At 35.9% G+C, this 27,067-nt stretch overlaps 4 protein-coding genes across 4 annotated transcripts; all 4 read right to left on the bottom strand.

Moving 5' to 3' along the window:
* Positions 1-778: 778 nt before the first annotated feature.
* On the bottom strand, positions 779-1,966 carry LOC108455108 (F-box protein At2g17036-like). Its single transcript, XM_017753716.1, has one exon. The coding sequence runs from the start codon at positions 1,964-1,966 to the stop codon at positions 779-781; it is 1,188 nt and encodes a 395-aa protein (XP_017609205.1).
* Positions 1,967-4,013: 2,047 nt separating this feature from the next.
* Positions 4,014-5,792, bottom strand: LOC108456016 (pentatricopeptide repeat-containing protein At1g52640, mitochondrial). Its single transcript, XM_017754608.2, has one exon. The coding sequence runs from the start codon at positions 5,687-5,689 to the stop codon at positions 4,133-4,135; it is 1,557 nt and encodes a 518-aa protein (XP_017610097.1). The 5' UTR covers positions 5,690-5,792; the 3' UTR covers positions 4,014-4,132.
* A 716-nt stretch (positions 5,793-6,508) lies between these two features.
* LOC108456389 (ABC transporter C family member 10-like) lies at positions 6,509-18,068 on the bottom strand. Its single transcript, XM_053022240.1, is given in 14 exon segments — positions 6,509-6,854; positions 7,628-7,653; positions 7,655-7,853; positions 7,929-7,992; positions 8,083-8,190; positions 13,509-13,706; positions 13,771-13,985; positions 14,065-14,359; positions 14,456-14,620; positions 14,701-15,288; positions 15,409-15,505; positions 15,572-15,722; positions 15,725-15,881; positions 16,011-18,068. Coding segments are annotated over 14 exon segments (4,434 nt in total). The 3' UTR covers positions 6,509-6,741.
* A 2,012-nt stretch (positions 18,069-20,080) lies between these two features.
* LOC128284322 (uncharacterized mitochondrial protein AtMg00310-like) lies at positions 20,081-20,836 on the bottom strand. The gene has a single exon (XM_053022312.1). It carries the CDS (start codon positions 20,834-20,836, stop codon positions 20,081-20,083), a length of 756 nt encoding a protein of 251 aa, XP_052878272.1.
* Positions 20,837-27,067: the final 6,231 nt, after the last annotated feature.

Here is a 27,067-nt window from a genome sequence, read left to right on the forward strand (position 1 = left end):
CTCCTTCAATGCAATATGTTATACATGGAGAATCTAAAAGCTTTAATAAAGCAATTTAAATTAGGAAAATTTCATACAAGATTATTAAATTATTGATAAGTTTACGTTTTGATAACTTAATTTTAAAAGTTATAAAATAGTCACTAAATTATTTAAAAGTTTTTATTTAAGTTATTAAACTATTCAAAAATTTTTATTTAAGTTACTGAATTATTAGACTTTTGTTTTTTAAATGCTGACTATCAAGTTTCAAGCGATATTTGAATATTGGTATGGTGGATTAACACCTATCAATGATTAGAAGAACATACTTTAAATTTAAGTCAATTTGACAATTATTGTTGGAGATTGGAAACAGATTCGTAGCGTTTGAAATTGTTTAGTATTACTTTTGAGTTGGTTAAAATACTTAGAAAGTCTCTATATTATAGAGACTGTATTCAATTAGTCACTCTATTATTAAGCGGATCAATTTAGTCGTTATATTATTAAAACGAGTTAAATAAGTTCAAATTGATTAGTTTATTAGAGGAGTGAAAATATGAAGTGATAATTTTCCAGGAAAATGACGAGAATTGTTGGAGAAACCTGCAAGAAAGTTAACAATAAACTACAACGCTAGGTGAAATATACACACTAAAATTTCATTAAATATAAATGCAGCACAATCTACTTGAAGAAAACAAAAACTAGTTCTCAAATTCAATTTATTCCTGTGTGCTTTCTGAGCTACCAAACAGAGTATTACTGGTGAAAAGAACCTGTTCCCATCGAGTATCTAGTATTGACATGGATGTGTGACTCGATTTTCAAACAATGTAGGTAAAATAAAAAAGGGAGGAGGCATATCTGAATGAGAAGGATCCATATCATCAAATGGTTGAAAACAACCTGTTTCCAAACTAAAAATTCCCATATCAATAGACCCTTCAAGAGTATAAAGAATAGTATCATCCGTAAAGTATATGGAATTGGGTCGACATTCAGGAAATCGAGAAGCAGCGACAGACATGGAGCAATTGTCACCCAAGAACAAGGCATCATCCCCAATGTTCTTTACCTCAACAAGCCTTGCCACATGGTTTGCATGTTGCCGAAGCTTTAAAACCTTGAAGTTTGTTGTCCAACGGTATGGACCATAGGTGCTAATAAATCTTTGGACAATCAAAAGTTCACCGTCTGATGATTCCACAATATACTTAAACGCATTATCACCTTCTTCTTCAGGTGGAATTATTATTTTCTCATCGAAAGCTGAAACTAAACTACCATTCATATTTGCGACTTGGACTGATATGATTCCCAACCTAAAATCTACAGCATAAAACTTGCCTTTATGAAAAATAGCGTCGTCTTTTGCAATTGTTTCCAAATTACTTGTATAAGTCCAAGTTTTCTCACCAGGTCGGATAATAGCGATTGAACTCGATGCTCCAAAAAGTGCTAAAACCATAAAATTATCTGGATTCACGTAAGGATCATCAGATAATATCACTTTCTTGACGTGAAATTCATGCTCATCTTCCTTAGTGAATTTGTTCACAACGGGAATATCAACAGAAGGAAGATCAATGATTCCACCGGTGAAAGGGTTTATGAGTTTAATAGCCAAAGTCCAGTCTACTGTAGCTATCCATCCATAAGAAGAACCACAACATCTTCTTTTATAAGGCACTGACAACTCCACGCCATGTAATTTCTTCTCAATGATATTATATAAACCACGCTTTTCTTGACTTTTGGTAATCATTAGGAATGGAACTTGATGATGGCATCTCTTCAAAATCTTAGAACGTAAGGAGCGATTCTCCGTGATTGCTGCATGCCAAGCCTTGCAAACAGAACCAAATCGAATAAATTGAGAAAGTGGAGGAACCGATTTCTCTATTATCGAATCAATAATATTCTTGGGAAGATTTGCCCAATCAGTATGCTTGAGAAGATTTTGTTTTTCTGAAACTGCCATTGGCAAAGACAAAGGTCTAATTACAGGATGGAAGGGTAGGTATATATAAAATTCTCAGAAAAGAAGAGAGTATAATTTCTTTTCTTTGAAAGCAAGAAAAAAGAGATGGCAAATAAGGAGAATTAGGGTTAATATTGATGAAAGAGAAAAAAAATTATAGTCTAGAATCGGAGTAAAAATCGCAATCTTTATTATTTTTATATTTTTTATATCGTTTTATAATTTATATTCTTATTATATAAATAAATAATTATTTTTATTGTTGAATATGGATGTTTTGCTTTATCTATCTCTAAGCTTATTGCTAGATTATAGACTCCTACAAAAGTTAATAATAATAAATGTATCTCTTTTGTTTCTCTCTTTCATTATCATCCCTAATCTAATTATTCCATATCTCTTTAGTTTAATTGCTAACTTCATATCATAACAATTTCTAGACTCCTGCTGGAACTCAATTAAAAGAAATTCTTTCTTCTTTTTTTTTACTCCATGAGAATTTTATACATATTACTCAATAGAAAAAAGTTTAATTTACGTAGCTTTTGTTATGGCTGTCTCAAAAGAACATGCAACTCATTTGTAGTAAATCTTTCCAATAATATAGCAAAGAAGTTGTTTGCCTCACTCTTTTCAACTTGATTGGTTCATTGTTTGTAAGTCTCGGTATGTAATAATGGAAAATTGTTATGCTATCGTTAAGTTCGATTATTAAATATTTTTGTTGATAAGTTAAGTAAATCGTAGTTACCAATGTCTTATAAAATAAAAATGTTGCGATTTTTCGTATAAATGAATGGTTCTTCTAAATTACATTTTAGAGAATCGCTTGATACATTAATGTTATTTTATGTATGTCGTTGCTTCTTGATTCTTGAGATGTGATTGTAATTCCATTTGCTTAATTCATTCTTATCTTGGAAAATAGTGATCATTTTAGCTCAAAAAGTGTTCTTTTTTTCAAGATATGCCTCTACAGTTTTTTATTTTACCTACATTGGCTGAAAATTGGGTCACTTATGCATATCAATTGTAGATATTGGATTCCAACCCCAAATTAATAGATATCTATCGTTTACAAATAATTGTTTTATATATACAAGCCTTACAAGCACCAACACAAGAGAGTTTACGCTTTGTTCAACAGGAAATAAAATGTTTTCCCTTCCACTAAAAATGTTCAGAATTTGGCAAAAAAGAAAAGAATAGAAAAGCTATAAAAACAACCAAAGCATGCCACTACAAGAGTTGTTGGTAGATTGGGTGGTTCGTGTTTGAGTCGAGCTCAACAAAAATTTTAAGCCTGATTGATAAGTTCATGCCCGGCTTGACTCAAAAATGGGCCTAAACTTTTATCCGAACTTGACCCAGATTATAAATGTTAAATTTAGACCTGGACCAACTCGACCCATATTAAAGCTTATAGTATCAATACTTGCCCCAAGATATCGATACTTGTCCCAGGGTATCGATGCTCAGGCAATTTTTCAGGCACATTGCCGATGTTTTTGGGAAATGTACCTATACTTTGTTAAGGGTTTTCGAATCGGATCTGGGCCAAAAAAGCTTACCCGAACCTAATCCGTCTAGAATACCGACCTTATTTTTTTCAAACTCATTTTTTGACCTATATTTTTATCCAAATCCTCTCACTTTTCAAATATGAATTCGTCTATACATGAAACAACCAAAAAATCGAATTATAAATTCTTGGGGTAAAAAATGACATAAGAGAACAAATTTCATCTGCAAAACTTCCATTTTTCTTCATCTTTTCTTAGTTATTTGCACCGGCAAAAGTAGGGATTTAATATTGGAGGAACAGAATAAAAACATCGAATTATAAATTCTTGGAGGTCGAAATAAAATTTTTGCGAAGTAAAAATTAGTTTCAAAATCTGGGTATGTTGTGACATTGAAAATTTTATGGGTTCAAAAATCAATCCTTTTCACCAGTAATACTCTGTTTGGTAGCTGAGAAAGCAGAGGAAGTGTATGATATTGATCAGTTATTATGTAAGCTTGTTAGATTAGAGAATACATTGAGTTGAAAATAAAGACAAGGTAATATGACAATCAATTAATGTATACGACTAGAAAAACCAATCATGAACTTAAGAGACTGATTTTCACATTTAGCATCAAACTGAAATGCAAGGGCCATTGTTACTCACTTTCAAGCTCTGTTTCTTCACTTCTTATTCTTCTATATGTTGTTTTACCTCTCATAGCATTTTCTAGCTCTTGTATCGAACAAGAAGTGCTTCGAGCCATCTTATTAGCAAGTATCTCAACACTTTCTGATAGCCCAAACCTCAACAATCGATTCCTCAATAACTCGACGGTTGAAAAATACGGAGGTATACCCTCATCGACCATCATCTCGAAATATTTGCATGCCTCCTCTAACTTACCTCTCTTTTTACATAAACCATGAACCATAACGGCATAAGTTGAGACCGAAGGATAAAATCCTCTATCTGCCATACTCTCCCACAACTCGGTTGCCTTGTCGAATCTTCCTATACGAATGAACAACTTTAGTGACATATTGTAAGTGTGTTTATCTGGCAAACAATCATTTTTCTGCATTCTTGAAATCAATCTAAGAGCTCTATTAACCTCAGAATGTTCACAATGATAAGCCAAGATCACATTGTAACTCCATGTATCTGGATTAATATTCCTCTCAATCATCTCAGTTAGAAGCTGGTAAGCTTCATCAATTTTATCATTCTTGCAAAGCTTTTTGATAATACAATTGTAAGTGAACAAATTTGGTACAAGATTGTATTTTCTCATTCTATCGAGCACCTTGAAAGCCGCATGAATATCATTTGCCTTACAATATGAACCAATGAAAACAGAGTAACTACAAGCATTTGGCTCAATCCCATTCGAACCCATTTCTCTAAACATCTTATAAGCTTCATCCACGCAACCACCTTTGCATAAGGCTTCCAACAAGCTATTATAAGCAAGAACATCGATTGAACAGCCTCGTTGGAGCATTTCATCAAACACCTTACGTGCCTGACCCGCTTCACCAATATCTCCCCAACCCCTCAACAAAATGCTGTAACTTTTTGCACTAAGCTCAAACTCGTGCTTGGCTCTGTCAAAAAACCCTTGGGCGTGTTTTACAAATTTCTTTTTACATAACAAAAACAAAAGTTTATCGACATCATCAACACTAGGTTTGATTCCAAACTCCACCATCCTATCAAAAGCCCTGATCGCATCACCGGGCAATTTTGCTCTACAATAAGCTTTAAAAACAAGCCAGAAAATTTCCGGGTTTGACTCAAATTGTTTACTATCTCTAATTTCTACCAAGAAATCCCATAAAATAGCAAACTGTTGGTTACTTCCTAATACATCAACCAAAATACGATAGCTTGTATCACTGTGTTGAAAACCCGGAATTTTTGCAGCCCAAAGAAAGAATCTGTGGGCGGAAAACCCGAGATTCTTACAACGTTTCAAGACTTGTTCGACGAGTTGAGATGATATATGAGATGAGAATGTGGTAAGAGAGTGGTCTAAGTCATGGTGAGGGCTCCTGTGGTCGCTTAGTACGCGAGAGATTTCGTTTACGAGGTTCGGTAATGGTGGAAAAGTAGGCTGTTGTTGATGGGTGAGAGAAGAGAAGCGAAGAATGGGTTTGTAGTTGTGGAATGAGCGAATCATAGACTGCAGTGCTCTGGTTTTGGAGAGAGCCATTCCAAACCAGTGCTGAAATGTAGCTGCAACGAGCGACCTTCGTTGGACTGAAGGGGTCTGGTTAAGTTATTTTTAGTGTTATTAAGTTATAGGTAAATTCACTCATCGTAGACTAAATTATTAATAAAGTTATGTTTTGATCATAAAATTTTAAAAAGTTACAAAATAAAGTTTATATTTTAATTACTCTATTTAAAAAAAATTATAAAATAATTATTTAACTATTTAAAATTTTTTTTAACTCATTGAGCTGTTAAAATTGGTGCTACATGAGCTTCTTTGTTCGTACCACCCGCACTAACAAAAGTTATCATTTTGATTTACTCCAACAATTAAGTTTTTTTTTATTAAATAACTTTGAAGGTCATACAGCAAATCAAAAATCAAATAATTTTTTTTTGATCTTCAACATTGATCATTAAATCAATTTGGATCTAAAATATATTATTCTATTTGTTAATGGGGTACTGATCCATCATATCAATCGTCCTATCATTACTTAGAGCACATTAGCCGGACTTTAAAAAGGAAATAATAATCTTGTGATTTAAATGAAAATTTTTAAATAATTTATTGACCATTTTGTAACTTACTAAGACTGAGATTGTTTACCCTTTAATTAATCTGTCAACTTCTTTCTTCACCAATGGATCCTTTTAATTTTTTTATTTTTACCTCACCCATCAATGTGTTTAATTAATATTATTGTTTCCATTTTTTTTTGTAGAAGAGAGCCTATAATTTTGAGTTAAAAAAAAAAAAGAGATTATAGCCATTGAATTTGAACCCGTAATTGGTTTACACAAGAAATCTGTTGTTCCCCTGCAATTCTGAACAGTCTCCTCTTCCTTATTTGCTTTCAGCTTCCCTTTAAAATCCTATGAATATAGCATGTTTCTTATCTATTGTAGTTTCTTCTCGGATCCACGAACCGGCAACGACGGCATCTATGAACCTAGAACAACTTCTTACTCCCTGTCCTTTGCTTTACAAACCCAGCAACCTTATTTGATCAAGCAAGGATAAAATGAATGAAAACTTGGTGAACAACTTCAATGCGATTCTGCAGAGTGACACTGAGACCAGTATTCCTTAACAAGTTGCCCGAACAGTGAACCTTCTCTTTCCATTAACTTCTTCGGCTCATCATACTCCATCAGTTTGCCTGAAGTATAATAAAGAAACAACCTCATTCTTATGTGATTTTATTAGGAAAAAGGGTATAATCTAGTAAAAGTACCATGAAGGTCCTGAGTCAAATTATATTTACCTTTTACCAATAAAAAAAGAGTAAACAAACTTATATGCAAGATTAAAGAGCAGATTAGTTCTTTTAATTAAAAATGTCATCTATTTCTACTATTAAAACTGGTGTGGCATTATACCTCATGCTAATATAGAGAGATTAGTTTTTAATAGTAAAAATAGATGAAATTTTTAACAGAATGACCATTTTTTCATTCTTTTAAAATTAACCCCCAATGTCACAAAAAACAGTGAAGTTGCAGAAAAAAACCAAATTTCATAATGTGTAAATGTTGAGGATTAAATTTTTTAGAATCAAAACTAAATTGACACAATGTATAAATGTTGAGGACTAAAATTGATATTATGCCAATTTTAAAAGCTTCCAAGTTATTTTTCTGTTAGTAATTTAGCGGCTAATGACTACAAAAAATTCAAATAGTTCGGTGACTATTTTGTAACTTATCATAGTTGAGTGATAAAAAAAAAAAATTTACTGGTAGTTAGATAACTACCAGTTTAGTTTACCAAACAATAAATGGGGGCAATATAATCCCCTTTTTCCCAAGGTTCAAATGCTAGTGTAGAATGCCTAATTATTGAAAGATGCCTGCAAGATGAAAGAAGTGCATGCAGTGCAAAGTATGTTTGTATGTAAATGTTGATTCTCAGGTCAGCATTAAAGAAACTCACCATCACTGATGGCGAGTACCATCGTTTGGTATCCTGTGTGCCACTGTGATAACAGTACAATCTGCAAATTCAGTACAAATAGTTCTTTGCAGAATGAAGTCAGTTGCATTATGAATCGATGCTGTTGCTTCATCAAGCACCAATACTCGACTTCTTCTCAACAGAGCACGGCCTAAACAAAATAGTTGTCGTTGTCCCATGCTCCAATTTGATCCATCTTCCACAACTTCATGACCAATTGGCTTTTGTCAACATATAAAACAAAAAGGAATAGGATATGATCAAGTTTCAGGAAATTTACGTAAGGAGTACAGTCCCTCTTCTTTTTCCCGAACAGCCTCTCGAAGTTGACACTTATCAAGAACCTTAAAATGCAGATGAAATATCAACTATCCATTATATTCATAGTGTTAAAATGATGGAAGGAATCATTGGCAAAAGAAATTAAAATTTACCTCCCATATCTCTTGGTCAGTGTGTTGGGATAGAGGATCCAAATTGTATCTAACAGTTCCATTAAAAAGGGTAGGATCCTGTGGTATTATTCCAAACCGTGACCTTAGTGTTGAAAAATCAAATAAGGTAAGTGTTGAAAAGTCAAAAATGGTGGGAGGTGCAATTGGCACCGAAAGAAAAAAAAAGTTGGCAAGTTGTTTAAAGTTGAAAGGGATAATTGCAATTTTGGTCCCTAATTTTTTTAGGCCATTTGCAAGTTAGTCCCTAAACCTCAACTATAAATAGGCCTAACCATTTCTCATTTCAACCATCCCAACCAATCTTTCTCTCTTAGTTTTCTCTCTTCTCCCATTTGAGAATTCTTAAGGAATTCTATTTGTTTGTAATATTTTGGAGATAGTAAAGTTATCATCCGGTGTTAGTGCGAGGACGTAGGTATAATTTACGAACCTCGTTAAAACTCTTGTGTTCTTTTTGTCCTATTTTTCTTTCAATATTTGAGGGTATAATAGTAGTATTTAATTGTGCTATTAAATTACTATAAAATGGATATTCTGACTAAGGAAATACTTGGTATTTAAGAGATCCTTGTGATCCACCTCTCTTCCCAGGAATTGAACTTTGTGTGATTTTTAGTACAATAATTTAGGCGCTTCCGACCCTATTGGAACAACAAGTGGTATCAAGAGTCAAGGTTAATCGTAGTATGCTCTGTGGTTGCGTTTAAACGATCTTCCACATCGAAAAGATTTCCTTAGGTATATTGAAAGATTATGGAGAAAAGCGGTCGGTGTAGGAGCTTCAACATCGTCCATGTGGACAAGACCGACAATTGCAAATGCAAGATTGGCCGTGGAGATCTTTGATGGCACCGCCATTTTGGTATGTGGCAAAGTGAGGTTCTAGATGCCCTTTTTCAGCAGGGTCTAGACATTGCCATTGATGAAGAGAAACCAGATGATGTACAGGAGAAAGATTGGAAGGCGATCAATCGGTTGGCATGTGGCACAATTCGATCATGCCTTTCTCGAGAGCAGAGGTATGCTTTTTCAAAGGAGACTTCTGCAAATAAGTTGTGGGTGGCACTTGAAGAAAAATTTTGAAGAAAAACAGTCAAAATAAGCTCCACTTGAAGAAAAGACTTTCGCTTCACTTACGTCCCAGGTACCACAATGAATGATCACATCACCAAATTTAATCAGTTAGTCACTGATTTGCTAAATATGGATGAGACATTCAAAGATGAAGATTTGGCTTTGATGCTGTTGGGGTCACTTCCTGAGGAGTTTGAGTTCCTAGAAACTACTCTACTTCATGGCAGGAGTGATATATCTCGGCGAAGTGCATGCGGCCTTATACAGTTATGAACAGAGAAAGAAGGACAAACAGAAAAACTCAATCAGAGATACAGAAGCTTTAGTAGTCCGAGGTCGTTCATACACTCGGAAGAAAACTCAGAAGGGGAGATCAAAGTCAAAATCTAGACTCGGGAAAGATGAATGTGCCTTTTGTCATGAGAAAGGCCACTGGAAGAAAATTTGTCCAAAGTCGAAGAATAAGGGAAAAGTCTGTAGATGCTTGTGTTGTAAAGCATGATACCGGTGACTCGAACTATCATCGGTTGCATCATCATCGTCATTCCATTCGGATGAGTGGATATTGGATTCGGGTTGTACCTATCATATGTCCCTAACAAGGAGTGGTTCTCGATTTAGTAGAACTAAATGGAGGAGTTGTTTATATGGGCAATGACAATGCTCAGAAAGCTGTTGGGATAGGTTCAATCCAATTAAAGAATCAAGATAGATCAACCGAGTTCTAAGCGATGTTGATGCGTGCCGGTTTGAAGAAAAATCTAATCTCATTGGGAGCCTTGGAATCCAATGGTTCGATTATTACTATGAGAGATGGGGTTTTGAAAGTGACATCCGGCGCACTTGTGATATTGAAGGGCATCGGAAAAATAACTTGTATTACTACCAAGGTAGTACAGTTATTGGAGCGATCAGCTGCAGACTTTAAGCAACAAAGAATTGGACTCAATGCGGTTGTGGCATATGAAGTTGGGACATGCCGGTGAAAAATCCTTGCAAATTCGCAAAGCAAGGATTGTTGAAAGGTGCAAAGGCTTGCAAATTAAAATTTTGCGAGCATTGTGTTCGGGAAAGCAAAGAGAGTGAAATTAAGATCTGCTATCCATAATACAAAAGGTATTTTGGAATATGTTCACTCAGATGTGTGGGGCCTTCCAAAACACTTTCGTTGGGAGGAAAACACTACTTTGTTACTTTTGTTGATGACTTTTCCGAAGAGTTTGGGTGTATACCATGAAAACTAAAGATGAAGTGCTTGGAGTTTTTTAAATGCAAAACTATGATCGAAAACCGGTGGCAAGAAAATCAAGCGGCTTAGGACGGACAATGGAGGGAATATAGAAGTGATCCGTTCTTGATGTGTGCCAAGAGTATGGTATTGTTCGACACTTCACGATTAGGGATACACCACAGCAGAATGGAGTGGCAGAGCGTATGAATCGAACATTCTTTGGAGAAAGTTCGATGTATGTTGTCCAATCTTTGGGTTGGGCAAGCAATTTTGGTCGAATTTGTGACATACGCCGCCATCTTGTTAATCGTTTGCCATCATCTCGCATTAGAAAGAAAAACTCCTATGGAGGTATGGTGCGGAAAACCGGCTACAGATTATGATTCCTTACATGTGTTTGGATCCACTGCATATTACCATGTGAAGGAGTCAAAGTTAGATCCGAGGGCAAAGAAAGCTCTCTTTATGGGAATCACTTCTGGAGTGAAGGGATTTCGTCTTTGGTGCTTAAGCACAAAGAAAATGATCTCAGTGAGAGATGTTACCTTTGATGAATCGCCACATTGAAAAGGTAGTAGATGAAGATATTCAGACAAGCGATACTCCACAAGCAGGTGGAGTGTACTCCAAAACAGTAGAGTTTGAGCGGATGGGGATTTGCCCAGTTAATAAGTCTAATTCTCCACCACAATGGAGGAATTAGAGGTTGAAGAGGTTCGACCCAAAACCATTAAGTACACCGAACCGATTGCGATTTGCAAGGCCAAGGAGAGAAATTCAGTAAACCCGCTCGATTATCGATATGGTGGCCTACGCCTTCCCGTTGTTGATGATGATATTCCTATCACTTATCAAGAAGCAATGCAAAGCTTAGAAAGTGATAAATGGAAAAGCGCCATGGATGAAGAAATGCAATCTCTCTGAAGAACAATACTTGGGAGTTGGCGCAATTACCGAAAGGTAAAAGGCAATCGGATGCAAGTGGGTATTCGCAAAGAAAGATGGATCTCCTAGTAAGAAAGATGTTCGCTACAAGGCAATGTTGGTAGCTAAAGGCTACGCTTCGTAAGGAGGGAATTGACTACAATGATGTATTTTTCCCTGTTGTGAAGCATTCCTCCATTAGAATTTTGTTGGCCTTGGTAGCACAGTTGAATTTGGAGCTAGCTCAACTTGATGTTAAGATGGCTTTCTTGCATGGTGAGTTAGAAGAGGAGATCTATATGACTCAGCCGAAGGATACACGAGATCTTGGTGGTAGAAATTGGGTTTGTAATTTGAACAAATCGCTATATGGATTGAAGCAATCCCCGAAGCGATGGTACAAGCGATTTGATAGCTTTATGAAAAGCGTAGTACACAAGAAGCAAATATGACAATTGTGTGTATTTACAAAAGCTACATGACGGATCTTTCATTTATCTACTCTTGTATGTTGATGATATGTTAATCGCTCAAGAGCCAAAAGAGATAGATAAGTGAAGGCTCAGTTGAATCAAGAGTTCGAGATGAAAGATCTAGGTGAGGCCAAGAAGATTCTCGGCATGGAGATAAGTAGAGATAGACAGAGGCAAGCTTTGTTTGAATCGAAGCAATATCTGAAAAAGGTATTACAATGTTTTGGTGTAAATGAAAACACTAAACATGTAAGTACCCACTTGCTTCTCATTTGAAACTTAGTGCTCAATTATCTCCAAACCCGAAGAAGAAAGAGAATATATGGCAAAAGTCCCATATGCTAATGCGGTTGGGAGTTTGATGTATGCGATGGTGTGTACGTGGCCCGACATTTCACAAGCTGTTGGAGTTGTGAGCGGTATATGCATGATCTCGAAAAGGACATTGGCAAGTTGTGAAATGGATTCTACGGTATCTTGAAAAACCGTAGATGTTGGTTTAGTTTTTAGCAGGATGAAGCACTTGGTCGGTTTGTAGTTGGATATGTTGACTCGACTTTCTTTGGTGATTTAGATAAACGTCGTTCAACTACGGGTATCTGTTTACTCTTGCTAAAGCCCCATGAGTTAGAAGTCTACCTTACAGGTCTCTGATGAGTCGTGTCTACTACTGAGGCGAATATATGGCGATTCTGAAGGCATTAAGGAGGCTATTTGGCTTAATGGATTGTTGAAAGACTTGGGAGTTGCTCAAAGTCACATTAGTCTATATTGTGACAGTCAGAGCGCTATTCATTTAGCGAAAAATCAAGTCTATCATTCAAGAACCAAGCATATCGACGTAAGATATCACTTTGTGCGGGAAGTCTTTGAAAAAGGAAAAATTCTACTTCAGAAGATTCCGACAGCAGATAATCCCGCAGATATGATGACCAAGGTGGTAACAACAATCAAGTTTAATCATTGTTTGAACTTGATTAACATCCTGAGAATTTGAGCACCTTCAGGTGTATGGCGCTCGAGAGCGCATTTGAAGGCACTACAAAAGATAGCTTTATCGAATTTGGGGAGTTGAAGGAAATGTGTGAAGATGTGATTATCCTAATCAAATCTTCAAGGTGGAGATTGTTGAAAAATCAAATAAGGTAAGTGTTGAAAAGTCAAAAATGGTGGGAGGTGCAATTGGCACCGAAAGAAAAAAAAGTTGGCAAGTTGTTTAAAGTTGAAAGGGATATTGCAATTTTGGTCCCTAATTTTTTTAGGCCATTTGCAAGTTAGTCCCTAAACCTCAACTATAAATAGGCCTAACCATTTCTCATTTCAACCATCCCAACCAATCTTTCTCTCTTAGTTTTCTTTCTTCTCCCATTTGAGAATTCTTAAGGAATTCTATTTGTTTGTAATATTTTGGAGATAGTAAAGTTATCATCTGGTGTTAGTGCCTGAGGACGTAGGTATAATTTACCGAACCTCGGTAAAACTCTTGTGTTCTTTTTTGTCCTATTTTTCTTTCAATATTTGAGGGTATAATAGTAGTATTTAATTGTGCTATTAAATTACTATAAAATGGATATTCTGACTAAGGAAAGACTTGGTATTTAAGAGATCCTTGTGATCCACCTCTCTTCCCTGGGAATTGAACTTTGTGTGATTTTTTAGTACAATAATTTAGACGCTTCCGACCCTATTGGAACAACACTTAGATCGTGAAGGCCAATAGTAGAGAGGTCAATGCCATCTACTACAATCTTCCCTGCAGCTGGCTCTACCAGACGGAAGAAAGCACTGATTAGAGTTGTCTTCCCACTACCAGTTCGGCCAACGATACCAATCTTGTGCCCTCCTTGAATTGTTCAACTGATTCCTCGAAGAACTAATGGTGCATTGAGCCAATATCTGATCTGTTCAAATAAATTCTCAGTATACTAATTGGTTCTGTATAGAACATCCAAAGAAAAAATATACCTGTAAATCACAGATATCCACTTTACCCATAGCTGGCCAATTGTAAGGAGGACGATTCTTCTCTATAATTTTAGGGGCTTCACTTGGTATATACATGTATTGATTAATCCTTTCTACAGAAATGATGTGATTTTCAGTAGTGCATTGGTAGTAAATTGAAGATACAAGGGACAAATTCAATGAAAGACCATAAGAAAGCGCCAAACCAATAAACCCTGCAATGATTGATATGGAGGATTAATTTCTATGAGATTCTTGATTTAGTATACAAGAGTGAGAGTTTTTTACACTAACCAGAACTGAAAGTCCCAGTAGGAAGCAAAACCATGCAGAGTGCGGCAGAGGCAAGAACAGCATAACTAAGTGTCTCTAACCGCAGGACCAACCATTCGTTCACCGAAAAACTGTGGAAGAACGAACTAGCATTAGTGTCGATGAGGTCAAGGCACTTTGCAAAGAACCGTTCTTCCTCATCAAAAGCCCTTATTGTAATGGCTCCACCTATTGACTCAGCTAGATGATTTGCTACCAAGGATTTGGTTGTGCCATTTATCCTCATTAAATCTTTCGCCGTGGAAAAGTAATATTTCTATATACAACCCAAAAATGTTTTCAAGATTAGTCAAATTTACATAGTGACATACTAAAATCATCGAGTTCTGAAACAAAACTTTTAGTGTGTTACCTCTAAGCGAATTGCTGCATAGATAATTGGTATTGAAACAAATAGGACTTGCCAAGTAACAACAGCCAGAACTGCAAGATTGCTACAAGTATTTACGGTAGCCGCAATGGTGAAGATTAAGCTGAATGGGATATCAATATCAACAATGCTCAGATCAGAAGATACCTATATGGAAAGAAGGAATAAATGTTAGTTACGAGAACCATTTTCCTGTTACGTAAATATTCTCTTGGTGGGATGCTTACCCGACTTAGTATTCTTCCCAAAGGAGTGGAGTCGTAGAATGACATAGGTACACGAAAAAGGGAATTTAGCAGCTGTGAAAATAGAGATTTTGAGGAACTAATACCCAAGGTAACTATGGAAAGAGATCTAAATAGCAAGAATAGTGTTGAGAAAACACAAATCACCAAGTAAACTTCGATCAGTTTCAATGTGCTAACATTAGGACTGTCAACATTAGCAGCCATCCAAGAGTTTTGCAATATCTGACCGCCCATAAACAAAATGTGAGTTAAAATAGAAACGGAGAACAACAAAAACCCTTTGTTTTGATTGAGATATTGTATATATGGCTTAAGCCCGGTATCTCCTTTTTCCCTTTCTTCTTGCTTAATCAATTGACCACCTTTAGATTGTATAAACAGTTTTTCCACATAACTCTTCTTGATCTCTCTAGTGGATGTTCCATTACTCACGGAAGATCTTGCTTTAACAGCTCTTCCATACCCAGCAGTTTCTTTGTGTGCATTAACAAGGTCCTGCAAATCTCGACTGGAGTCTAATAAGTGATGATAAGGAGCTGCTTGCAGGATCTCCCCATCTGACATTAACTTCAATAAAATCAACATTACAACAATATGTTTTGTTGAAACATAAAAAGATGCAAAGGTTTTCATAGAGAACGAAAAAAGAAAGACAATCCTTTATGCTCTGGCAATATATACACTAACCAAAACAGAATCAAAAGCAGGTAGGAAATCAACTTGATGGGTCACAAGTAATACTGCCTTCCGTGATAGTGCTTCCATAACATATTCCTGCAATAATCTTAAGTCAGCTTTCACATAAGTTGATAATTAAACAAATTGCAAGCTGACTGTTGATTGTAGTTACATTAAATAAAGTTGATAATCCACAGCACTGAATGGATCATCTAAGAGGTATATATCAGCATCCTGATAGAGAGCTCGAGCAAGTTGAATTCGCTGTTTCTGACCACCACTAAGATTCACTCCTCGTTTGCCTATTTCAGCTAGATCACCATGGGAAACGACTGTAGATCCTTCACCAATGAGCGCCTCTCAAGTGTTTCTTCATATCATTGCCTATCCATGGCAGATCCAAATAATATGTTATCTTGTATTGTTCCTGTTTGAATCCAGGCTGTTTGAGAAACATAAGCAATCTTTCCAAATACTTGAATCTGTACAATGAAGCAAATTACCTTATGTTATTTAGACCTGCTAAGAAAAAAAGATGAAAGGAAGCAATATGCTTAGAGAAAAGGCTAAAGGCATCCGTCCTTCATAAAGAATCAAATTTTATGACTTACGGATACTTGGACGTTAGGGACTTCTCCAAGAATTGTGGCTAAAAGGGTTGATTTACCAGAGCCAACTTCTCCACATATGGCCACTTTCTCTCCCATCCTAATCTCTAATGTTATGTTTCTTAGATTGGGTTTTGAAGAATTCTCTTCCCAGGAAAACTCTCCTGATTTAATAGAAATGGATAGGTCGTTATTCTCCATATGGCATCTTAGCCTGACATTTGCATTCTGCAGCTCTGGTGCCTCGAGGAACTTCACAACACGCTCAAATGCAACCTTTGCTTGAATGACTATTCCGATAACATCAGGTATGGATCTTACAGAATCCTGAACAAGACGTAATGTGGCCACAAAAGTGAAGACATTACTAGCATGCAGAGGAATTTTCAGGTAATAACAAGCAGCAAAGGTAGCAGCAGAGACCAAAACAGGGGAAGACCAAAAGAGAAAGCTATTGTATGCTTTTCGCAACTGCACTGCTGATAGCCATTTATATTCCTCTGCCCTTAAATTCTCAATAACTTTCTTAAAATGGTTCTCCCACGCATACAGCTTCAGCTCCTTCTTGTTTATAAGAGCCTCGGAACTAGCCTTAAGTCTCTCATCTTCTGCACCCATTAGCTTGCTTTGTAACCTGTGCTGTAACTTGGCTAGTGGAGTATTGCATAGCACAGTGAGAATGATAGCAACTAGAGCTACAATCATGGCTAGTCTAACAGCTTGGAAGAGAATCACTAAAGCAATGCATAGCTGAAGGCTTGTTGTCCATGTCTGATGGAACCAGAAAGGAAATTCTCCAATCCTATAGGCATCAACTGTAACATAATTTGTTATCTCACCACTCGAGTGCGTCAACCTTGCAGCATTGGATAATCTCAGTTGCTTCTTATGTATAGCTGCAGTGAGTAAAGACCTTACTTTAAGACCTATTAGTTTGGTTCGAAAGTACCATTGTCTTTGTGATAAGGATTCTAAACTTTTTGCTAAGAAGAGAGCAATGGCCAATAAATAACCTTCGTATTTGAAATTTTCTTTTCCCTCAGCAACCAAAATGAAAGCATTAAGAAGCAGTGGACCAGAGGAAACAGTTACTATCTTCAACAATGCAAAAAAGCCAGACACAAAAATCTCTCTCCTGTGGCATAAAATTATGGTCTTCAAAATAGATGCCTGTGATGATGGCTTGGATTGCATTTGCTTGTTCAATCGGTATGAGAACAACAAATAGAAGCTTTCTGCTCTCTCTGCCTCACTTAACTTAGGTATATCTTCATCCTGAAGAGTCTTCTCCCTACCTTTTTTCATCAAAGGGTTCAACCACCAAAAGGATAGTTTACTAAAGCAACCAGCTGTGGCAAATTGGGTAACTTGCTCAGTGCAAGCAGCTTTGGTACTGCCATTGTGATCAGCACTTAAAGGGCCATAAAGGCCACATTCATTGGTGTTCTGATCACCATCTTCATATCCATATCCCTTGCAAGCACATAATAGCAACAATATTGCCCCAGGTAATGATAAAGCATCTAAAACTATTGTTATCGTGACTATTCCATTCAAAATAGCAGCAAAAATCGATAAAATACAAATAATTGACGCAAATATGAAGGTGTGAATCGAAAGTATACGAAGTGGTGTCTTGGGAAGTTGATTACCCTTAAGGCTCACAATTAAACCTACCAACAACCATGTGCAGCCCTGAAACAAAGCTAGCAACCACCAATTCATAGGCAAAACAGTCTGTGTTTTCCTCAACTTCTCTATCAAAATCCAAATGCCTAAGCACAAGTACACCATTCCGAGACAACCACTAACAATGGCTGAAGCCATCTGTAAAGCAGAATAATTTCGAAACCGAGCAGGAACTGCAACCGGTTTCGGCAATGGTTTCTGAATCATGTTGAATAAGAGCATGATTAATAGCACAATATTGAAACAAGTTATGGTCCCTTGATTAATGCAAGAAGAGGGATGGGTGAAATGCCAAAAAATAGAATGGCATAGCTTTCCTTCACTATATGAACAAGTGAAATCCCCACAAAACAGAGTCCATAAATCTTCCATCTTTGCTCTTTTCCTTGATCATTAAAACCTATATAGAATTCAACAATACCACAAAGATCCTCAAAATAAAGAAACTTTAAATCAAACAAGCAATTCATAAGTTCAACTGTTCAATTCAAATCGAAATTGAATCAAAGCGAAACATTCATTCCCATTTACAACGTACCTATCAATTGATCAGTAGAAAAGGAAACTGCAAAACGCTCCAATGCATTTTCACAGCAGTTAATTTCGAGTTTCGACAATGCTCCAATTGAAGCCAATAATCAAATTCAAAGCCATCTGCAATAGGTTTTCAAGAACTTGATTGAGTTAAATAGCCACATGTCGATAGAATATAAATACTGTGGTAAAAGGAAAACAAGGGCTGACAAAAATGGAAGATGGATCGTATGAAATGCAAATTTCGTGTTAAATAGCCAAAGAGAAGCATTTAAATAAATCATGAAAGAAAACTATACTGAATGTAATCGATGTAGAGATTACACTTTTTTGTAATCGACACAGAAACAAAGAAAAACAGATATATACACGTTGCCTCGTGGATTTATATGGTTGGAAACGTGGGTTTATATCGGGATAATTATTTTGGTAATAACACGATACATGTCAATTCTTTTAGTAAGTGATTGAATTATTGATTTCAAACACTAAATCAATAATAATTAATAATTAAAAATAAAAAATTTATTAAATTGATTTAACATGCTTTTTTTTTTTAATAAAAACTGGGTTGTATTAATAAGAAAGGAAACTATAACTTGTTCCTAAGAAAATAAAGCATGGCCCAAACATACACAGGCCTATTAAAATACTAATAAAGAAACAAATTAAACGACAAAAGAAAGGGAAGGTAACCCAGCTTTATGAGCTGTCATTTCTAAACCCTGTTGAAAAAATCTTCTTTCTCAATTATAGCAGCTCCTGGAGAAGATCAATCGTCTGGCAAAAATAAATGGTTCTCTTCTCAATCTTAAACCTTCGGTTCTTCTTCAACACCTTCCGCGATCGACTTCAGCGATTGTAATATCCAGATCATTATTTCTCTGGGCAAGGTGAGTGGTATTCTTCATTTTTAAACCCCTTGTTGCCAGTATATGCGCATGCTCATTAACTGTTCGTCTGACATGTTGAAACTTACACTCGTAGAAGGCCTTACTCAGTTCTTTAATATTATGGATGTGTGCCTCTATTACCGATTTATCTCTATTTCTGCTTTTGACTCGTTTAATAATTGCCAGGGAATCTCCTTCGATTTCCACATATTTTAACCCCAGAATCTTCCCCATTTCAAGTCCGTGTAAACATGCAAGGGCTTCAGCTGCAAACCCTGAAGGTACATTTTCATTTATTGTGGTTGTTGAATTCATGACATCCCCATTACAGTCTCTGATGATGATTCCTGAGCATGATCTGTAGTTTTTAGTATCCACTGCAGCATCGAAATTGATTTTGCAGAACCCTTGCTCCGGAGGCTTCCACAGCTCTTGAGACATTCTTGATGTAAGGTATATCTGCTTTATGGTGTTCAGCTCTTGGAGATACTCTAATATAAATCTTGCTGTCTCTGTTCCAGATCTCCGTCGTCCTTCATAGATCCATTGATTTCTAGCATGCCAGATAGCCCAGATAGCGCAAATGAACATACGGCAACTGTCGTTCTCTTTGTTTAGCATGAACCAGGTAAACCAATCCAAAAACTCCAAATGAGATAAATCCTGGGGCCAATCATATCGTAATGTATTCCATGTTTCTTTTGTAACAGTGCAATCACGGAATATATGCTCCCTGTTCTCCAGGCCTTTCTTGCATCTTGGACATACTCCCTCGTTTGTTAATCTTTTGATTCTTAGATTCACTAGAGTAGGCAAATAATTTAAGGTGGCTCTCCAAACTGTAATAAGTATTTTTGAAGGGAGGTCACTATCCCATAGCTTGTAACTATTATTAGTAAGCAAGTTACCATGTAATAACAATTTATACCCACTTCGCACTGAGTATTCACCTGTTGACTACCCCCTCCAAGCCAGAAAGTTGTCGTGGGGAATTGTAGTGAGCGGGATTTGGAGAATTTTTTGGACATCATCTGTTGAGAAGGTGTGTTCGAGCAGCTCTGTTTTCCATGACCTATTGTTACTGTCGATTAGATCTACTACCCTCGTTTTACTCTGATTTCTCACCACCTGTTGAATATGTAAATTTTCAGCATTTGGAACCCATATATCCTCTTCAATTCGAACATCTCGTCCGTTGCCAATTCGCCAACAAAGTCTCGACAACAAGAGACCCTTTGCAGCCCATATACTTTTCCAAGTGTATGAGGGTAAGTTTCCTAGTTCTGAGTTTAAGAACTCTGAATTTGGATGATATTTAGCTTTTAAGGTTTTCGCTAGAAGAGAAGTAGGATTTTCAATTAGTCTCCAGCCTTGCTTCGCGAGAAGAGCCAGGTTAAATTTTGTCAAATTGCGATATCCAAGGCCTCCATTCTCCTTTAGTTCACATAAATTACTCCAAGAGCACCAATGTATCCCTCGTTTCCCATACCCTTTTTGCCACAAGAAATTTGCTATTATTTTTTCAATGTCTTCACATACTGATTTCGGTAACAGAAAGCAGCCCATCGTATAAGTTGGAATTGCTTGCAAAATAGCCTTTATGAAGACTTCTTTCCCTCCCTGCGATAACAACCTTGTGCTCCAGCTATCAATTTTTATCTTGATGCGATCTTTCAAATGTTGAAAAGCCTGGCGTCTCCTTCTTCGCACCATATTTGGTAGGCTTAGATATTTCTCAGAATTTGTTGACACCTTAATCCCTAATCTATTTGAAATATTAAATCTGACCATATCATTAGTGTTTAAGCTGAAGAACACAGTTGATTTCCCATAATTACGCATTGCCCTGAGCAGCTTTCATATTCTTTTAAAACTTGTTCGAAAGAACCCGTACCTTCTTCAAATGCCTCCCCAAAAAGAATACAATCATCAGCGAACAGTAGGTGAGTAATCTAGGGACTCCTGCATGCTTTAATTCCTCTCAGAGACCCTTCCTCTCTTGCGAGTCTTAATAGAGTCGATAAACCCTCACTGCAGATGAGAAATAAAAAAGGACTCAGCGGATCTCCTTGACGTAATCCCCTCATTGGCCAAAACGTTTTCCCGACTCTACCATTTAGAATAACTGAGTAGGAGACTGTGCTTATACAGTGTATAATAAGTCGAATCCAACTTCCATCAAATCCCATTTTGCCCATCATTTGCTTCAAAAATTCCCATTCCACCCTATTGTACGCCTTGCTCATATCGATCTTTATTGCCATAAAACCCTTCTTTCCCACCCTTTTGTTCCTTATAGAATGTAGAATCTCATAAGCAAGCAAAACATTATCAGTGATTAGTCAACTTGGTATAAAGGCACTTTGAGCAAGATCAATACAATGTTCAAGGACGTTTTGGAATCTATTAGCAATAGTTTTGGAGATTATTTTGTAAAGGACCGAACAAAGGCTAATTGGTTTAAAATGTGATGGGTTTCTCGGATGAGAAATCTTCGGGATTAAAACAATATGTGTGATTAAGGTTTTGCAGAGATTGTCCTTTATTGAGAACGTCTAAACAAAAATCACAAACCTCACCTCCCACTATGTGTTAATATTTTTGAAAAAAGATTGATGGGAAGCCGTCAGGACCTGGGGCTTTTGTTGGACCAATGCTGTTTAGTGCCTCAGTGATATCTTCCTCTTTGTATTTCGCAATTAACATATGGTTTGTTTCCCCACTGATTTTCCTCGCAACACCTGAAAGAAGATGGCTAGTGTTGCCAATCCCATTGGAGTGGAATAGCCTCGTAAAATAGTCTCGTAAAATCTCTTCAATTTCTTCCTCTTCTGTTCTAAGAATACCCTCATTGTCTTCTAGCCCTCGTATTTTATTAATTCTACGTCTCTGAGATGCCATATTGTGAAAGAAAGTCGTATTTCTGTCGCCGTGTCGCAACCAATTTGTTCGGGCTCTCTGTTCCTAATATATCTCTTCCTTCTTCATCTCCCAATTTAATTCTAATTTCACATCAATTATTTCTGCTAAAATATCATCATCCCTCTCCATGTTATCGAGCTCAGACAGTCGTTCACGGAGATTCATTGCTCTTTTCCGACGTTCTCCCTTAACGTTTTTCTCCCATCTTTTGAGGGCAACCCGGATGTGTTCTAATTTTTCAAGGACATTTCCAGACGTCTTTGTCCAAACTTCCTTAATTAGTTCCTCGCATGACGACTCAGTTATCCACCAAGACTCAAATCTAAAGAAACAATTTCCAAAATGCTTCATCATTGGCGTAGTTTTGATGAGGATCGGACAATGGTCAGAAAAAGAGGGGGGTAAATTTTGTACGAAATAATCGTTAAATAAATTCATCCATTCCAAGTTTGCAAGCCCCCTGTCAAGCCTCTCCCTTATATTTGTATCCGCGAAATTTCCCCTTTCCCATGTAAACTTTTGCCCATGAAAACCCATATCAACTAGATCATATTCTTCTAAAACTCTTCTAAATTCCTCCATTTGCCGTTCATCCTTTACTCTCCCTCCTATTTCTCGTGTGCATACATAATCTCGTTAAAATCCCCACATACACACCATGGCAACGAATACATCTCTTTTAATTGGCGGAGTAAATTCCATGATTCCTGTTTATTTGCTTGTCGTGGATTCCCATAGAAGCAGGTGAACCGCCATTTATTTTGGTTATTTTCGTCGGTAATTCCCACATCAATATGGGAAGTTGAATAACTGTAAACTTGAATTAGATTATTCTCGTTCCATGCAAGACTTAATCCTCCACGAGGACCTTCAGCTGAGACATCCAAACCATTTTGAAAACCACGTCTCCGAACACGTTCTCTTATTATCTAATTTTGTCTCCATCAAGAAGACCAGTTGGGGATTATAAAGCTTCAATGTATTTTGAAGCCTTCAAATGGCCCGAGGATTCCCCAATCCTCGGACATTCTAGCTCAGAAGTTTCATTGCTTCTGGTCAGCTGACTGTTTGGCAGCCGCCGATATGGTTTGTGGAAGAGCATCGTCATTCTTTAAAGGAGATAGAATAGGCTGTATTGTTGAAATAACTCCGGAGTACCCATCATTGAATTTTGCTTTTTTTATTCCGTTTTCGGGATATACTTCGGGATCAAGATCCAGTACCTGTTCAATTTTTCGCTTTCCAATTTGACTCTCACTCATATTAGAATCATTGTTCTCCCTACTTAACACACGTCGCCACCTCCTTATCTTATGTCCCAAAATATCTTCAACGTCATTAGTGGGCCTATCTAAGGCGGATTTGTTTTTAAACTGGTCCCCTTCAGTACCTCTATTTGTGTTAGAATGTCTTTCCTCTTCTGTAGGCCCCACCATTGTAAAGTTTCCTTTTAATCCGTCTTCTTCAGTGTACCAATTTTTATTTAATTTATCTTCCCCTTTTATAGGCGAAACTTGAGGCGAAAGATAAGCAGTAGTATCCTTAAAGTTTAGCTGCGAAATTTTTGTTCCCCTGTTCACAGAGTTCTCTTCTAAGTAAACTTCCTTCACCGTCCGATTGGCTGTTCTCCTGGGTTCCGGCCGGATCTCCTTTTCTTTGCGCTCATCTTCTTTGCACTCCTTTTCCCCTCCTGTATAGGAACATTGTTTCATTGTTTTTTTCATTAGTGAACCAAAAACTAAACATTCTTTCCCTGTGGCAGATGATTCGACCTTAAGTGCTATTGAGAATGGATATTCTTCTCCTTTATTATTATTCCCCACATGTTTTGCTGGACACTCCTTGACTCCATGCCCCATTCTACCGTATCCAAAACAAAATATTGGAAGGTTTTCATATTTAAAGGATAGCCAGATCTTCCTTTTTCCATTAGGAACAACAAAAATACCTCTTCTCAATTGGTTTTGGACATTCAGATTGACTCTAATTCGACAGAACATACCTTTGATCTCAGCTCGGATTATCCCCTCAAAAGTAGATCCAACTGCATGTATAAGATCCTTCTTATCACACTCTGGAGGACAGGGACCAACATTTAACCAAAACGGAGAATGAACCAGTATGATCTTGTGTCTTTCAATAGGTTGCGCCAGCCACTCAAAGTTAATTAGTTGTTTCCGGAAGTGCCATGGTCGTCCTTCTAAAATCTGTTCTAAATCTTCCTCATCTTTAAATGAGATTGTAAATAAATTCTAACATGCGATCTGAATCTCAAATTTCTTTTTTGTCTTCCAAATGCTTTTCAGTTGCGCTCGCAAGCTGTGTGGATTATATGTTTTCCTCGTCCATACTGAGCAGATCAACGTCGGATTCTCAACTGGGACCACTGTTGAGCTTTTCACTGTTAACTGGATTAGTTCTTCTTCGAGAAGGGCAATCTCGTTATGATCTTCCTGTTGAAAAGTCAAAAATGGTGGGAGGTGCAATCGGCACCGAAAGAAGAAAGTAAAAAGTGGTTGGCAAGTTGAGTTTAAAGTTGAATGGGATAATTGCAATTTTGGTCCCTAATTTTTTAGGCCATTTGCAAGTTAGTCCCTAAACCTTAACTATAAATAGGTCTAACCATTTCTCATTTCAACCATCCCAACCAATCTTTCTCTCTTAGTTTTCTCTCTTCTCCCATTTGAGAATTCTTAAGGAATTCATTTGTTTGTAATATTTTGGAGATAATAAAGTTATCATCTGATGTTTGTGCCTGAGGACGTAGGTATAATTTACCGAACTTCGTTAAAACTCTTGTGTTCTTTCTTGTCCTATTTTTCTTTCAATATTTGAGGGTATAATAGTAGTGTTTAATTGTGCTATTAAATTACTATAGAAGGGATATTCTGACTAAGGAAAGGCTTGGTATTTAAGAGATCCATGTGATCCACCTCTCTTCCTTGGGGATTGAACTTTGTGTGATTTTTTAGTACAATAATTTACACGCTTTCGACCCTATTGGAACAACACTTCCGTCGTTCCAAAGTCACCACTCATCTCCTTCCCAACCACAGTATTCACTATTTCTTTGGGAGACCTAAGAGAGCACTCTTGACTTTTTATTTGTTTTTTCTTTTTAAATGAAGCCGCCGAGCTAGAGAAGGTTGGCAGATGGTTAAATAAAACGACGCATAGGTGTATTAAGGTAGATTTCACGAAGGGACGAAGTCAATATGTCAATTTTGCAGCTCCTTACAAAACGGCGAAACGGGTGGAGGATGCAGAAGGAAAGAAATATCTATACTATTTTTATAAATTGATTTAACATGCTTAATTGTTGATTTTTATCTTAATTTTTTTTTATTTTTTATCAATTTTCAAGCAATTTCTGATTTAATCTCGTTGTTTGGACCGTTATACTGATCGATTTTAGTTTAAATGGTCCGACTAATTGATCCTATCATGTTCTAGTAATACTAATCACATCATCAAATATTTGCGGAATTTAAATTCAAAGAGTAAAATAGATTTAATTTTCAATTTCAAATGCCAAATTAGACAAAAAAAAAGTACAAATATTAAAACAAACCTAATTGCCAAATTCAAATGCCCAAAGTCATATTATTCCTAATTATTCAAGTACAAGCTCAAAATTTTAACTTTTTGTAAATTTTAATTACAAGATAAAATAAATGGTAAAATTTCAACCGTTAAAAATTTTCATTCCAACTACAAACTCGATGAAAAAGTTCATATATAATATTAAAAACATAAAAAATTATACTTATATTTAATATTTGGAATAATTCTTGGTACATTTCTAATAAAATTTATAGACTCTACAAGCGAATTAGTAGATTGATAAATTTTAGACTTAATTGTATAATTATTAAAACTTTATTTTGCACCTAATAGATAATGAATTTTAAACCTTTAATTTTACTATTTCATTCCTTTATTTGTGTTTTATAGTAAATATATTTATTACATCAGATTTTTCATAACATAAAATTTAAAAAAATGCTTTCATTTTCATCTTTTTCTTTTTCTTTTTTTTTTCTTTTCCTCCAATCTCTTTCATGTCAAGCCATAAGTAAATAAAACCATACAAGTGTCGGATATATGGGTAGGCAGATCTATAATCCCTACCTAAACACATTAATGTTATTAATGGATTAAATTAATAATACATAACATTATTTTATAATATTATCGATTAAATCTTAATTCGATTGGTATAGATATTGTTACCAATACAGGAAGATGTAGATTTAAGGTTCTTGAAGTATATTATCCTCCTATTTATAAGTTGGAGAGAGGCTGAGAGGCTATAGATAGTTTTAGACATTGTGTCAGAAAAAGAAGATATAATCCAAACCTATAATGAGATTATTAAAAAATCATTTTATAATTAATATTAAATTAACAATTAATTATATTTACTCAATAATTAATTATAAAATGAAAGTAAATTTAAAATTTTAATATATTAAATTGAACCAAAATTTTCAATTTTAAAATTCATCCTTTTGAAAAATAATTTAATATTATAAAATCTTGTATATAAATTCGTATGAAAAAGATTCAGAAAAGGAAAAATAGAATTTAAATTATATTTGCGGCATGATACGGCGTCGTTTGCATGATTACATTTGCCATATTAAGTATAAACCGAGAGTTACGCTGTGTTACCATATCATCCAAACCTACCACTTTCTTTCCATATATACATAACTCAATTTGCATTTCTATACTACGGTTCAATGGTTAAAATTTTCTGTTAGTCCCTATATTATGTGTAAGTTATAAATTTAATCCATATATTTTAATTTTTTCAACTTTAGTCCTTGTACTTTTTGAAGTGATCTGTTTCGGTCTCTATATTTTCGAATTTTAAATTTTCAATCCTAACACAAACAATAACAATTAAATTTGTTTAATTAAAATTTCATTCTATTTTCTCCGTTTGGATCATTCATAGTCTCTATTATTCTCAAACTTTAAAATTTTAGTTTTGACACAAACAATACTCGTTAAATC

The sequence above is a fragment of the Gossypium arboreum genome, chromosome 11, assembly GCF_025698485.1.
Source record: "Gossypium arboreum isolate Shixiya-1 chromosome 11, ASM2569848v2, whole genome shotgun sequence".
Classification (NCBI taxonomy): domain Eukaryota; kingdom Viridiplantae; phylum Streptophyta; class Magnoliopsida; order Malvales; family Malvaceae; genus Gossypium; species Gossypium arboreum.

Coding starts and splice junctions, on each gene's coding strand:
- LOC108455108 (XM_017753716.1), bottom strand. CDS start 1,966: ATGGCAGTTTCAGAAAAACAAAATCTTCTCAAGCATACTGATTGGGCA.
- LOC128284322 (XM_053022312.1), bottom strand. CDS start 20,836: ATGGTGCGAAGAAGGAGACGCCAGGCTTTTCAACATTTGAAAGATCGC.
- LOC108456016 (XM_017754608.2), bottom strand. CDS start 5,689: ATGGCTCTCTCCAAAACCAGAGCACTGCAGTCTATGATTCGCTCATTC.